Source organism: Cyrtonyx montezumae, unplaced genomic scaffold, assembly GCF_038088225.1.
Source record: "Cyrtonyx montezumae isolate F1298 unplaced genomic scaffold, pur_monq_1.0 scaffold_6, whole genome shotgun sequence".
Classification (NCBI taxonomy): domain Eukaryota; kingdom Metazoa; phylum Chordata; class Aves; order Galliformes; family Odontophoridae; genus Cyrtonyx; species Cyrtonyx montezumae.
Genome location: NW_027072067.1, coordinates 8418837 through 8433757, shown reverse-complemented (window position 1 = coordinate 8433757; position 14921 = coordinate 8418837). Strand labels below are relative to the sequence as shown.

At 43.2% G+C, this 14921-nt stretch overlaps 3 protein-coding genes across 6 annotated transcripts in view; 1 reads left to right on the top strand and 2 right to left on the bottom strand.

Moving 5' to 3' along the window:
• Positions 1-14921, bottom strand: part of RAB43 (RAB43, member RAS oncogene family) — a 258462-nt gene that overhangs the window by 97487 nt on the left and 146054 nt on the right. The window lies entirely within an intron of this gene.
• MKRN2 (makorin ring finger protein 2) lies at positions 2-9929 on the top strand. Its single transcript, XM_065749654.1, has 8 exons — positions 2-157; positions 352-480; positions 1329-1507; positions 2243-2547; positions 4023-4237; positions 5844-5954; positions 8151-8295; positions 8898-9929. The coding sequence occupies exons 1-8, from the start codon at positions 132-134 to the stop codon at positions 9039-9041; spliced, it is 1254 nt and encodes a 417-aa protein (XP_065605726.1). The 5' UTR covers positions 2-131; the 3' UTR covers positions 9042-9929.
• The window catches only part of RAF1 (Raf-1 proto-oncogene, serine/threonine kinase), a 38970-nt gene continuing 36324 nt past the window's right edge, over positions 12276-14921 (bottom strand). For all 3 annotated transcript variants that reach the window (XM_065749441.1, XM_065749438.1, XM_065749439.1), the window contains 2 exons: positions 14261-14395; positions 12276-13429 (listed from right to left, as the gene is read on the bottom strand). In XM_065749441.1, the coding sequence (XP_065605513.1) occupies positions 13289-13429; positions 14261-14395 (276 nt within the window). In that variant the 3' untranslated portion in view covers positions 12276-13288. The remainder of the gene's footprint in view (positions 13430-14260; positions 14396-14921) is intronic.

Here is a 14921-nt window from a genome sequence, read left to right as displayed (position 1 = left end):
GGCGCGTCTCGGTGGTGCGGCGCGTCGGGTAATTGTGTCCGTGTCGGCCCCGCCCCTTCCCCGCGGCGGAGCGGAACTCGGGCGTGCGGCGCGCGGGGCCGGCCGGGCGGGGAGGCCGGAGCGGGGCGAGGATGAGCACGAAGCAGGTGACGTGCAGGTGAGCGCCTCGCGCCTGGCCTGGCCCGGCCCGCTCGCGGCGGCGCGGGATCGCGGAGGCCGCGCCCCACACGGCCCCGGGACGGCCGCGCGCATCGGGAGCGCCTCCCGCGGGGCCCGCGCGGGGGCGGAGAACCGCGCGCGGGAAAGCGCTTCCCTGAGGGAATCCATTTCCGGGCCGGTGCTTCTCCACAGGTACTACGTGCAGGGAGTGTGCCGGGAGGGGAGCAAGTGTCTGTTCTCGCACGACCTGTCCAGCAGCAAGTCCTCCACCGTCTGCAAGTACTACCAGAAGGGGCAGTGCGCCTATGGAGCCCGCTGCAGGTGAGAGCCGCACGGAGCGGCCTGGGGGACGCGAAGGTCGAGGGAGGGGAGCGGTGTGAGCGGCAAAAAGGGCGGAATAGTGCGTCATCTGCGAGCTTTTCTCCACCTCCTAAAGCCGGCGTACCCGGCTGTGGTGTTGTGGTTTGACTGCACCTTAACTCATCCCGTCGAAACGAAGCATCGGGTTTTATGAGCTCCGGTTCTTGTCACCGTGAGAGCTGCTGGCACCAGAAGCACAACGCCGGCTGTGTGGCTTCCAGCAGGCAGCGATGGGCCGAGAGCTTTGCTCTGGGCATCACGAGGCCATCTGTGCTGCCTCCCAGGGTGCAGCTCACAGCTGCTGATGTCTGTGGCTTTACTGGAGGAGCCTCTACGCTGTGCTGGCTGCTTCTGTTCTGCTGCTGAGAGTGTGTTCCCGTATCATCTGGAACGTCTCCTGTTCTGTGTGCAAACATGGCATCTCTTGCCGATGGTGTGGGAACAGGAAGTCCCGTGTCCCTGCTTGGAAGAGTAGAATGAGATCACAGAGCGTCAGTCATTACTGCACATCTTTTTGTTTTTACTTCTCTGGGAAATGTCAGCAAAGCTGTTTACGTGACTAAGACCTGATCTAACATGCTCGTGAATGTTGTTCCTTCAGCTGTGATGGGTGTCTCTAGAGAGGAAAATTTCAGTGTACTTTCAGAGGCATCCATTTGCTGAGGCTGGGAAGCCTTTCTGTCTGGCTTTGAAAGAGACCGAACATTTCACACAACTTGTTAGAACGACCCTTTAAATAAATTCAAAGTAGCTGTCCCTGCACTATGCCCTGAGCTGAGCTTTCCCAACGCTTACTCTGTTTCTCATAGGTACGACCACATCAGGCTTCCTGCCTTGGGGGGTGCAGCAGCTCCTGTGCCTCCTCCTGCGGCGTCAGCAGCACTGCTCAGCCCTCGCCCTGCGCCCGAGCTCAGCGCACCCGCCACCAAGAGCAAGCTGCGTGAGAGTGGCAGGCGGGAGAAGAAAACGCTTGTGCTCAGGGACAGAAGTGAGTAGGAGGGTACTGTGCTTATCCTTCTTGATGTCCTCTGGTTCTGATAGGAATTTGGTCATTCTGTCACATTTTTTTAAGCTTGAGTTTCAAGGACAGCAGGAGAGAGGTGCTGGAAACTTTCCTTGTCTTGTGAGGCCCCTTTCCTCTGAACGCGTGTGCCTGTTGGTACCTTTAAGTGATGATGTTTAAATGATTGGCTTTTAACCTCGTGTCCTGAAAGATATTTTTAGGGTGGGGTGGGTTTCTTGGGGGTCAGTATCCCTGCCCATCAGAGGTTGCTGTGCGTTTTCTGCTGAGTGTTCGTTTGAAATGGTGAGAATTCTGCCTGACTGCTTCATGCCAGGTATTGCTGAGTAGAGGGTGGCAGTGCTCAGCACAAGCACAGGGTCATTCATTCCTCTGCCTGATGCTGCAGGGCGGAGCAGCTGAGCCCTGGTGTTGTTCCCACTGGTTCTCACTGTCAGGCTGAGTGGGCCGGTTACACCCATGCGTTGTATGAGGTTTTTTACCATATTTGTAAACAGAACAGCTGAAGAGATCTTGAAAATGGTCTTTTCAATGGGTGGTTTGTGATAATTGTTGTAATGTGGGAATGAAAGAGGCTTGGGGCTGAGAAGACATTTGAAAAGCAAAAAAAAATGATAGTTATTGAAAAGAAAGTATAGGGAGCTTCTTGTGTAGGTTTTGTGCTGGGTACTGTATTATTAACATTACACTTTTCTTTTTAAGATCTGTGTGGCTTGAATGAAGAAAAGGAACAAGCCAGTGCTACAAACGATGTGGTGTGTTGCAGCGACAGAAGTGATAATGTGGAAATGAAGCCCCATTCGTATTTGGAAGCTATCTGCAGTGGGCTGGAAGATCCGGTAGCTGGAAGTTCCTTCGGTGATGGGGAGCAGCTGTGTCCTTATGCTGCAGCAGGAGCGTGCCACTTCGGGGATCGCTGCCTTTACCTGCACGGGGACGTGTGTGAAATATGTGGGCTGCAAGTGCTTCATCCTTTTGACCAAGAACAGAGGAAGGCTCATGAGATGGTAATGTTAACATGAGATCAGTATGAGATAAGTGTGCTCAGTACAATATTTGGTTTATTTGGTTTTACAAATCCAAAGGTGTGTGTTGTGGAATAGCCTGTTGTTCCAGAGGGCTTTTGTTCTGCTTTTCGTTTATCTGTGGAATGACAAGCATCCGTGACTTTAGTGGTAAGATTGATGCTGACAGCTTGGTTTTTTTTTTTCTGCTTTCTTATGGGAAACTTGCCTGCAGCCTTCTCACCAAATACTCCAGAACTCTTCTCAGGAAGATGTCTTTTGTAGGTGACAGGAGGTTGCAGTGGCCCCTTGTGTGTGGTGGGGATGAGGGTCTGCAGCCTGCAGTGAGTTCAGAGTGATGGCCCTGCCTGCCTGCTGGGTCACCTCCTCACGTATCCCCGCTGGTCTGTGGCCAGTTCTGGGGCAGTGTAAGATGGGGACACCCTGAGCAGATTGAGAAGATTTTGGAGATGAACTTTAGCTAGGAAGGCTGGGGAGAGAGGAAGAGGAGTTGGTTGGGTAAAGCAAGCTGTAAGAGGCTGCTTTTCTGTGTGCTCGGCCGCTGGATATGTGCCAGGGCTGGTCAGGAGCAGGAGTTTCCAGGGCTGAGGAGGAGAATGACCAAAAGCTTTAGTGGTTACTGGATCAGAAGTTTCTCCAGCACCTGGAGTGGAATCCAAATTACCAAAGTATTCAGTCTTGTGATCTTAACACGTAGCTCCAAACATCCTGTGTAGTTCTCTTGTCCCACGAGCCTGGCATTTGGCACAGTGTGCTGTCACCATTGCTGCCAGGTGCTCAGCTCTGGAGGCAGAGTTGTGTGTTGAATGGAAAGGTGCAGTACTGGAAGTGTTGCTGTTAATGTGGAATTATTGTCTTTTAAAAATTATTTAAAATCTGTTAAATATGTATAACTTGTCAACTTCTGAGAACATCAGAAAGAAGAGGTAAAGTTATGTGGGAATAACCACCAGCTCAGCTTGTAGTACTGTAAAAGTAAATGATACATCACTGAGTATGGTGGTGAGAAATGCTGTAGGAAGGCCCATAGTAAGAGGGTAATTCCTTATCTAGAGTAAAGCTTAGTGCCTGGTGAATGAGGCCTTATATATAAATAAACAGAGTAGCATCCTGAGTACAGCATCCATTCTGGACCATGAATTAGATGGGATTTAGGGATATTTGATGCACTGCCTTGTGTACCACCTGTTCTGTAATGGATGCAGGCAAGTGTAAATTAGTGTTCAGGCAGCCCTACCTCTGGTACTTATGAAGCTGCAGAGAACGTGGCAGAGTGGAATTATGTGATCATCCTTAAATCCTTAAAATTATACAATGATGATGAAGGGTAGTAGTGATGCTCTTAATCAGTGTACTGTGTTTTTCCTGTAATGGATCCCTGTCATAGATACTTTGGTTTTACAAGGAATGGTCCAATATATAGACTATGATAACCAATGACATCTCTCCTGTGACAGATGTGCATGGCAACGTTTGAGCATGAGATGGAGAAGGCCTTTGCCTTTCAGGCAAGTCAGGACAAAGTGTGCAGCATCTGCATGGAAGTGGTGTACGAAAAGCCATCAGCCTCAGAGAGGAGGTTTGGGATCCTCTCCAACTGCAATCACACGTACTGTTTGTCCTGTATCCGGCAGTGGAGGTGTGCCAAGCAGTTTGAGAATCCAATCATAAAGTAAGTTCATGTTAACCAGCCTGGTGTCTTTGTGACCTGTGTCAGTGAGGTGGGCGTTCTGCTCTACTTTGACTTGATAGAGAAATAAATGTGATCATAAGAGGTCTCGTAGCTGTAAATATTATCTCAGCCAGTGGTTAAATCTGAGTTCAGAAAATCTTGGTCCGAGTGCTGGAAGTTGGCACAGTATTACCTTCAAGGCCAGGTAGGATTGTTATGGTTTTTTTCTTTAACTCCCAATACACCACATGATGTTATGATGCAGAATGTCAATAATACAACAGAAACCATAAAACCATAACAAGGTATCCTTTGTAACAGTGCAACAATACTGCAGTCGAGCATGTTGGCCCTTTGTAACTTAAGCCACTGTTGTTGCACTGACAGTGGGGCAAAGCACAGGTGGACTGCAGAGTACTGAGTTAATTTGTGCCACTGCTTCACTACAGGAGCACATTTACAAAAACAGTAGCTCTTTCTTTTCTATGGATGTGCTTAATTACTGTATTTTTCTGTAAACTGTATCTTACACAAGCTAGATCTCCCATTAATCATACATCTGTATCTAATTGAATTCCTTTGTCTTCTGGCTGTATATAAAATGTATTCCAAACATACTCCTCCTTAGAAGAAAGAATTTCACACAACCAATTAGGACAGTTTCCTTTTTTAGAATCTCTTTGAAAGCTCTTCCAAGTTACAAGCACACTGAGGAAGAGGTGGGAAATACATTCATTCCTCTGCCAAAATAAACTCTTCTGCAAAACTTCCCTTAATACCTGCCTTGAAGTGAAAGTTGTCTCAGTGCCATGTAAGCTCTGCTGGAGCAAAGCTTCTGATGGACAGTACTGAGATATTCTGCCTTCAGCAGGGACTGTGGCTTACAGAAACTGTGCTCTGGTACCAGGTTTGTGTATGGAGCAGGTAGTAATGTAAATTCCTCATGTTTTTCTTCCATTTATTCATAATGATGAGCATACTGGTCTTTGCTAAGTTCCTCTGAAGGAGGGACTTGGCTTATTCTGAAATGCACTGCCTGCAGAGACACCAGGTGTTGGATAGGACTTGCAGGGCAGGGGTAGTGAAACTACTCCTAGGCTTCTTTAGGCACCAGAAAGTGCATATTTGATTTGTGATCTTAGATCTTAATAAAGAAATCCATCTCATAAAGCCACTGAAGTGGCAGCTCATCAGATCTGGTTGATTGCAGGTCAGGCTTAGGGAAAATCCTTTTTGTTACATGTCTGGTTTGGCTTTCTGCTGTATGTGAGCTGAAGTACTTGCTTATTTATTTCTGTGCACTGGAACTTTAGTCACATTTCTTCAGGAAATGTCTATTTATTTTGTTAACGTCTTGAAATAAATGCAAAGCAGCACAAGGCTTATTGCATTTGGCAACCCTGCTCGTGGCAGTGGGTTGGAACTAAATGATCTTTGGGGTCCCTTCCAACCCAAGTCATTGTGTGATTCAGCTGAAGCTAGTAACAAACGTGCCCGTATGTGCTGTGAAGTTGTCTGGTGCATCAGCCTGCAGTTTCTGGCTGATACACTGAGTACTGCTTTCAGAAGGTAACAAAGCATTGCTTCTTTGCCTTGCTCCTTTCAGGTCTTGCCCAGAGTGCCGTGTGATATCAGAGTTCGTCATTCCCAGCGTGTATTGGGTAGAAGACCAGGAGAAGAAAAATGAGCTGATTGAAGCATTTAAGCAGGGAGTGGGGTAAGTTCCTCAACCAAAATACTCCTTACGTTGTCCTTGAGATACACCAAGATTTAGGCAATCGAAGTGCCTCTGTTTTTGAACTTTTTGTAATTACAGTCCATTCAGGTAGCTCTTAATCTCTGGTAACAGCACACCATTCTTAATGAGCTGAACTTGTGACTGCTGTCAAAGAGTCTGTTGTAATTATAGATCAGAAGTTCCTTGAACTTGTGCTCTGAAATGTTGAAGCTATTTCAGTTCTCTAGCCAAAACTGGATGCATGTGCCACCTTCTATTGGACGTAATTGCCTGGAAGGTTATCATGCACTGAGGTAAAAAAATGAGGAAAGAAAACTTAATTTTTATGATAGCATCTTGGGATTAAAAAGTCACAGGTGTTTTGTAATGGCTACTGGAAATGCAAAATACTCCATCACTCCATTCCCTTTATTGTCTAATAAAGATTCCCCTGGTGATTGAGCACTGGGGAGCTCTGCTGTAGTGTTGTTTTACAGCAGCTTTGCAAAGTTGTGCATGCCTCAAGTACATAAGGGTCACTTCATTCACAGAACAATGAGGAGCCATTACTTACCTCACTCTTTAAAGGGAAACAAGCAGGTTTGTGCCTGACTCAAATGAGTGTGACTGTTCTGTGAAATGGTGCACAGCTTTAGTCTGTGACACCAACTTTTAAAGCTTGCCTTATGGAGAGGGTACAGGTATTAAATCTGTGCATAGCTGTCCTACCAGCTCCTCAGCTCCTTAAGTTTTGTCTTAAAACTTTGCAGCAGAGTTGCTGAAAGCAGTACTACTCCATTAAATGTTCAGACCAGCTTCTTGCTTTATATTTATTGTCAGACACAGTATTTGAATGAAATCACCTTACAGAGTCACAGAACCGTGGGGTTGGAAGAGATCTTTGGAGATCATCAGTCCAACCCCCTGTTAAAGCAGATTCAATGCAGCAGGTTGCACGGGTGGACGCCTAGATGGGTTTTGGCTGTTTTGAGAAGGAAACTCCACAACCACTGGGCAGCTGAAGAACTTCACATACTGTTTTCAGTATTCTGTTGCCATCGTGGTTTTGTATTTTAATTCTGAAGGAGTTTGTATTGAGTGTAATTAGTTGTGCTAAAAATCTTTGGCTTAGTGGTTCGTAAGTGTCTATGTAAGTAACTTGTTTTGTTGCAAAAGTGGTGTCAGGTCATGTTCTTACAGGTTGGATTTTGGCTTTTGGTTTTGACAGAAAGGGCCTTTGCTCTAAGTGCTCAGCGAAGACCAACATGTTGTGTTGTATGTAAGAATTTCTGTACCAGAGGGTTTTATGATCTCTTGGCAGTTAGATTAATTTGAGGAAGTGTTATTTTGTAGAAAGAGAAAATACCAGTAATATATTTGTTAAAGGGAAGCCTAAGCTGAGAGCAGGGTTTCTAATGGTGCTGATCCATTCTGCAGGAGGAAAAATCCTGACATAGTGAGGTTAGAACACAAGTGCTCTGTGACATCCAGGTTCCAAGACAGATCAATTCACTTTTGAATGCACTGCCTGCTTTTTGAGGTGGTGTTTCTTTCTCTTGTCGTGTTTTTTTCTCCATGTGTTTGCTGTTTCGTAGGCTGTGTTTAGGTTGTAGCCATCAGTTTTGTCACTGCACATTGAGTTTACAAGTTCAGTTTCAATTTCTCTGTAGCTTCCTCCAGATACTTCATTGGAGAACAACCCATCACACCACCCCTTTCCAAGTAACACCTTCATAAAAAGTTTGCACAGCTCCAACAACTTAGTTGAGCAACAGAGCTGATGGAAACTTAATAATAGAATTATTATCACACAACTTCCAGAGAGTATGAGAGGAGCTCAGCTCATTCATAAAGTGATAGAAGGCACTGGGGAGGAATGCTAGAAAAATAGCAGGGGGTTGTTCACTGTGATAAAAATGCATCCATGCTGGGTAGATGGCATTCTTTGAACACCCTTCACTTTTGGTATCTGAAGATATTCATTTATTTATTTAACTTACATATGATGCTGCTCTTTTACGTATTTTTTTGACCACCCTTAGATTTCTTTCCAGTCTATTTTAACTGTTAGCAGCAGCTATGGAATAGGAGACCACAATTCTTGGCACATTAATGGTACTAGGAAACTACAGTAGAAGGAAAGTGATCTGCTTCCGAGTAGCTGAAGACAACAACTCTCTTTTCTAATTGAATCAGGAAAAAGCCCTGCAAGTACTTTGAACAAGGGAAAGGAACCTGTCCATTTGGAGGAAAGTGTCTCTACCTTCATGCCTATCCCGATGGGACACGAGCTGAGCCTGAAAAACCAAGGAAACAGCTCAGCTCTGAGGGAACTGTGCGGGTAAGGAAATATTCCAGACAGTTGTAATTGAAAACACTTTTAGAATGTAAAGTGTACTGCTTGAAGACATTTCATACAGCAGCTGGCCTCAGAAAAGATAAGTGTCCCTCAGCTTTCCTTGAGGCAGAGGTTTGTTATGAGAGAGAGAAGACACCTTTCATTTAAAAGGAAGAATTCATCTGTTGAACCGGTGCTGCTCACTGCAGATCTTTTTTCAAGGAGATTCTACAGTTAGTGCTTCCACTTACAGTGGCATTAACAGTGAGTATCGCTTGCCTGGACCTAGCTGGTCCTATTCACAGCTAAAATGATTAAAACATTCTCAGAGTCTCACGATAGCTCAGCTGGCACACAGAATGGTTGAGACAGGCTACAACTTTAATAGTACTTAGGTACAGCTCATTACTGCTGGCTAGTTAGACATAGGTAACAGTTTGTTGTAACAGTAGAGTGGTTGCCACTTTAACAGCAAATGTTGCTGAGAGCATTAATAAATACCAACCTGTCAGCCTCATCTTTTTTATTAAATGAGGAAAGATTACTGATAAGGAAAACAACTTTTAATTGACCTGTGCCAAGCTAAATCAGATCTTGTATTGCAGTTCTTCAATTCTGTTCGTCTGTGGGACTTTATTGAAGACAGAGAAAGCAGGACTGTGAGCAGCACAGATGATGAAGTAACAGAACTTGGAGAACTATTCATGCACCTTTCTGGGGCTGAGGAGGATTCTGCTACTTCTCAATAAAGGCAAGCAAAGGTGCTTTCTTCGGTAGCAATCTAGCTATTTATTTAGCAGTGGTTATACTTGCACAGCTGGAATGAAATGAATGTGCCCCGTGATCTACTTGTGCAGTCCTGGTGAAGTTTTCAGATAGTTGTTGTATGGCAACAAAAGTACTAAATTATATTGAAAAAGTTAAATTGATTGCATGGAAAAAAAATCCCTTGATCCCAAGAGGGTTCTCTTCCTCTTTGGCCTAACATGCTGTCTTGTACATTGAACAGTAGTGTTATGTACAGCTCCAATCTCGCCTATTAAAGCAGAAGCTGTTAAGAATTGTTGCTATAGCTGCTTAGGGTGCTTATTTCCCCCTAAATTAACTAGATGTATATCTGCAGAAACACACTAGGAATAACAATCTGTGTAGCTTCTTTAAAGAAAACCAAACTAATACACTATACCTCAAAGTACCTAGAGTACTGAGTAACACTCACTGCATTCTTACAGTGAGTCTCAGTAATGGGGCACTGCCAGGCTGTCAGAGACAGCACCAGCCAGGCTCCTTCCACTGTTCTAAAAGTACAGTTGCAGGAAAGGTTTCCTACAGCACTTGCTATAAAGCAGACGGAGTTCAGTACCTCCAGGCAGAGCTGTAGTTCCAATACTGGAGTCAGAATGCACAGGTAAATGATACAGCACAAATTGGTATTGGACTGCATAAAAAGTAGGTAACTTTCAATATTAATTGAAACAGTAATAGGTAATTTTTTATGTTCATTTTAACTAGATCAAATGCATTTAATTCAAAGGGAAGCCTTGATTCAGGTTAAATGAAGCAAAATTAAATGAGGTAACTAAATAACATTCTGATCCCCCTCCATTAGTTATCTTACTGTTTGCATCCATTCCACATTGAATGTGGAACAAAAAAAAAAAAAAAAAAAAAGGAATAATAACCACTACTTACCCTACCTGTGGGGGCAGTAGACACTTTGGGCTTTCCCACTGCCATGTATCTCTAGCATACTGAGTCACATCCTTCTGTAATGTATTCCCAGGACAGCCCTACTTCCAGGTACCTCACAGCCCCAGCTGGCAGTTACAGTGATTTAAAGTGCAGCTGAAATTGCAGGTGGCAGCCTGCAGGACCTGCAGCTGCAGCTGCACATTTACCTTGTTGTCATTAAAAGGTTGAGGTCCAGGTTAGGTAGTAAAGCACATCTCTTCTGAGCCAACTGAAATGTTAGTGAATTCTTTCCTGAAATTTCAATCCATGTTTGAGCTGCTGAAGCTGTGAGAATCGTTCTGTTGCAGTTATACTTTTAGCAAAAGCAATTCACGGTATGATTGCGCAGTCTGTAAGAAGGTGTTTCTGCTGAGTCATTTGTATCAGCTGTGCAGTTAAACTTAGATCTAGAAAGGACTGAGCTAGCGACTGCATGTTTCAGTACAAGCAAAGATTTTTTTCCATGCAACTGCAGCATGTGATCTTGAAAGTCAAGCAAAGAGCCAAAACTCCTGCTGCCTTTATGAACAAACTGCCTGTGAGTGTAAGGCTGCTGCCTGTTTCAAGACTCGGGCATTTTAGAAAGCTTGATCACTGAGATGACAGAAACTGTTGTGAAGCAAATTATTTAGAGGCCCCTGTCAAAAAAAACAGAGGGACAACTTCCATCTCTGCTGGCTAACAGATTCCCAAGATTGAATGTGCAAATTTTGCTCTCTGTCCTGATCTAGGTAATGTAATGATGTTTTCATGATTATTTCAACACTAAAATGAATTTTTAACAATGCTTGCTCTAAAGTTGGTCCTTAGCTCATAAATACCTATAACCACATACTGCTCACTTCTTTCTAAAACTGCCATTTGAAGGCACAAGTGATGGTCTTAATGTAGTAAACCATATCACAGCGTAACTTCATCACTCGTGACCAAGGTGAAGGAAGGTGAGTACAGCTGAGAGATGCACTTCTCTACGATGAATGTTCAAGAGCTTTTTCTTGCATACTTTCTACTCAAAAATACGTACTTACACTCATCAGCCTCCCCACTGAAGCTTTTGTTAGCTGTTCCTACACATTTTTCAGAGAAATATTTTTAGCAATGAAATACATGTATTAAAAATAGTAAGCAGAGAGAATATTCTTTACGTGGGACAGGACATTCCTGTTACTTTGCTCCAAGAAAACAAAGCAGGAAACAAAAATCTGAAACTTGAAAGGTAAGGTAACTTGTCTTTCAAAGCTATCTAGCAATTACACAAAGAGAAGTTTTAATGTGAAAGCAGTAAGACAGACTCAGACCTTTTACGTTCTTCATTTTACAGCTTTAAGTACCTAGACTGACATTAAATACTAACCAAAATAATCTTTCTGCTGCCATTAGAAATGGCAAAGGGACACAACCTGTTTTTAAATATGAATGAACCATTGGGTTCCTTTTTGGGGTTCAGTGCTGAAGTAAAAGCTGCTTTTCCTAGAATCACTGAACCATTAAGGTTGGGAAGAAACCAACACTGCCCACTAACCGTGTCCCTCAGTGCCACCTCTACCTCTTTCTTGAACGCTCTCAGGGACAGTGACTCCAACACCTCCCTTTTCACTTCTTCCTTCTTTTTTAACACTAAAATGAAGGTAAAATGAGAGAGAGAGGACATTTAGAAAGGGCTGCAGTTAAAATACCAAGAAAGCTATTGAAAAGCATGCCCACCTATATGCAGTCCTGTTTCACCAATGCCAAACGCACACTTCATGGTAACGCTCAATCATAAGGGCAAAATACTAATCCCTAGGTGATGTCCTGAAGAAAATCTAGCTACTTCACCAGTACATTTCTGGCTCGTGTATTTTAAATTCTCCAATTGATCAGAATAGTTATTTAAAAAGTAACTCTTAGGTTAGACCACCTGTTTCTTGTCACCTGCTGCCTGATCAACCAATAGGAAACATGCATTACCTAAGGGGAAAAATGCAGGCTCGCAGAAGACAGTGCAGAGTGGAAGAGATACAGGGAACTTGCCTGATGCTCCATCAGTAGGTGCTGCTGAGGGATTGTTACAGTAACATCAAAACCATATTGTAAGTAAAGTGAATGGGAACTGATAGGCTGTCACAGCTAGTATTTTACCTATTTTTACTCGTACAGTTAATACTTACCCTACAAATTATTCAGAATGTTATCTCCTGAACTTCTCGGATGTAATTGTGTGTGTCAGAATATGAATTACTACATTAAATGATGACATTAAATCTTAAACCTAAAATTTAATTTATTTTATTAAAATAAGATAATCAGAGGAACCTTGGCTTACAATAAATGCATTTTCTCAGGAGCAATAAAAACAAAATTAAAACCCAAATCAGCAAGAAAAACTGTATATGCTCAGTTTCCTCTTGATAGTGCATCTCTTGGACGACAGCTTCAGATGGGATGAAAACTATGCTCATTTTGCAGAAGTATACTGATTCTGTTAATTAGCCTTTTATCAGCCACAAAAGCCTGTCTTTCTGCACTTACCACTCACTGGGCTGCAAGAAACAAGTCCATAGTACCAAAATAAGCCGCTTAAGTTACCGAAGATGACCGTAGCAAGACTGGCTAGCTTCCTTCTCTGAGCAGTACAGTTTAGAATATACTCCATTCCTTTGCAAGAGTTTTTCTTCTATGTGCAAAACTATTGCAAAACTATTTTGTGTTGAATTAGCATTTTAACTTATTTCATTGGCTTGACGAAAGCTCTTAGGCAGGAGCTGATTTCCAGAAAGTTGTTTTTTTTTCTTCTTCTTCCCTCAGTCTTGTTTGCAAAAACCCATTTCCAGCAAATCTCCCCTGACACGAAGTGGCATGGGGCAATCAGAGAGCACTGGAACACATTATCTTTCCTCAAATGCCAAGTCAGGTCATCCATGCTGTAAAAAAACACCAGTTTATCAGCAGATTCAAATCAACCCAGAAGCACTGCCAAAGAAACATCCATCTCTTCTGTGTATGGGAAGAATAAGGCTCAAGTGCATCTATTAAAAAAATAGTAATAGATCTCTTGATTCATTGTCTGTTAACTATCCCAGTAGAAGAAACTGTAGAAAAAGGCAATGTGGAGCTGTGTCCCTGCAGGGTAAGAATTGCAAACATCCTTAGCAGCTTGTTCTTAAAGGGGATGCGGATGATCCTGCTGGCACTGATCCTGTACACTGAGGCATTAAAAGCACAACTTCTGTTACTCCTGTTCCTTTCCCATCACTGGAGAGATCAAGGGGAGGGGAGCACAATCCTAAAAAACAGGCAGTCTTGTGGATGTTAACGTGCAAGAATTTATGTCCTCTGTGTGGGCTGCGCGGTGCAGAGATGGTTCGGAAGCACTCCTGTTGATTTTGGGTAAAGAATGCTGCAGCAGTTCAATGGAAGACAGTATCTGAGGGAAAGGCACATAAAATGAAAAGACAACGTGTTACAAAGAGCAGCATGTCTTTTCAAGTAAGTCTTAAACCTTCGCTTATTAGGGCCTTACGAATATCCTTATGAGCAACAACATACTATGTGGAAACACTGAAAACAATACTCCAGGAATATACCAGTTTGAAGAAGCCAACTGCCACAGTTTCACTGCTGTGAGGAAACTCACTGAGTTTCAAGGGCACAGGCAGATATTCAGTGAGTTCATTGATACAACAATCAATAAGCAAGCATCCATGCACTTTCCCAACAATGTGACAGAGAAAGAATTGCACCTTCTTCCTAACTGTCTCTTCAGAAAAACAAATTTTGCAAGAAGCCTTTAAGCAACAGAAGTACTTAAATACAACAGCAACTTCTTTAAAAAGTGCTGTAATTCAATTCCAGGTATTTTAATGAGTATGAGAAAGTACCTTCATCATCCTCACAGTGACAGGAGAAGGGCAGCTATTCTCTGTAAAAAGGCTGAAACTTGCTTCAGGAGTTTCAATCCCCCAGTGAATTCGGTTTGCTTGTACCAACAGGAGTGGCCTTGTGGTGTACAATAGTGCTTCAAGTGGGATAGGTACTACTTCTGACTACTGTGTCCATTAATCCAAGGGAGCTGGATTATTAAAGGTGCACGTGTGACTCAACAAAAGCAGGAAGCATGCTATGCTGCAATCCTGCTATTTACTGCAGGATCTAGTTTCTAAACTCTTTATGTTTTTATCCACTTCAGGTATTCTGTGTGCTAATGGCTATTTATAAAATACTTAGAAGTCATTATGTGCTGAAAAAAGCCACTTACTTGTGGAAACAAGGGTCGTTCTTCCCTAACTTTCTTCAGACAATCTGCTACGAGCCTCTTCATTGCTTTGGGGCAGTTCTTGTACAACTTGCTGAGGTCTGGAGAAGCATATCCTCTGCCAACCATGAAAATAATCTAAAAAAGAACAGCCAGTAAGTGGCACAGAACTGAAGCCACAGAAGCTGCTTCAGTCCATCAAAATTCTGATGTCCCAAAGCGATTAAACGTGAGTGCCAAAGCCAAGCACACCATCAGAGCCTTGCATATTTGTCCAAATCAGTTAACTGAAACAATGGCCTTGCTTTTGAGTAACGTAATTAAATCAGAGTGTTATTGGTCAGAACGGTGATTTCAGGTATCTCAGTAAATACATGTGCCAAAACAGATTCACAGGTATTGAGCTGAAAAGAGATCATCATGACTAATGATAACTATTGAGCATAAAGGAAGAGGGCCTGTTTTAAGACAAACATTAAGTGATACTGCTAGTGGTGGAAAATACATTTTCTGTTTTGGTGCAGCACAGACCACAAAGCGCAGTAGGCACAAAAATAACGGTTTCTCCCCACGCAGACACAAACAATGCTCATTATTCTATCTTCATTTAAAAACAAATGAAAGCAGAATGCAATAAAGCAGCTATCAAAAAGCTGTTTTAAAA

Excerpts from the sequence above, each read along its gene's own strand:
- MKRN2 (XM_065749654.1), top strand. The coding sequence starts at position 132 with ATGAGCACGAAGCAGGTGACGTGCAG. Across the intron at positions 481-1,328 it reads GCCTATGGAGCCCGCTGCAG|GTACGACCACATCAGGCTTC; the intron begins GTGAGAGCCGCA and ends TGTTTCTCATAG. Across the intron at positions 5,955-8,150 it reads GCATTTAAGCAGGGAGTGGG|GAAAAAGCCCTGCAAGTACT; the intron begins GTAAGTTCCTCA and ends TAATTGAATCAG.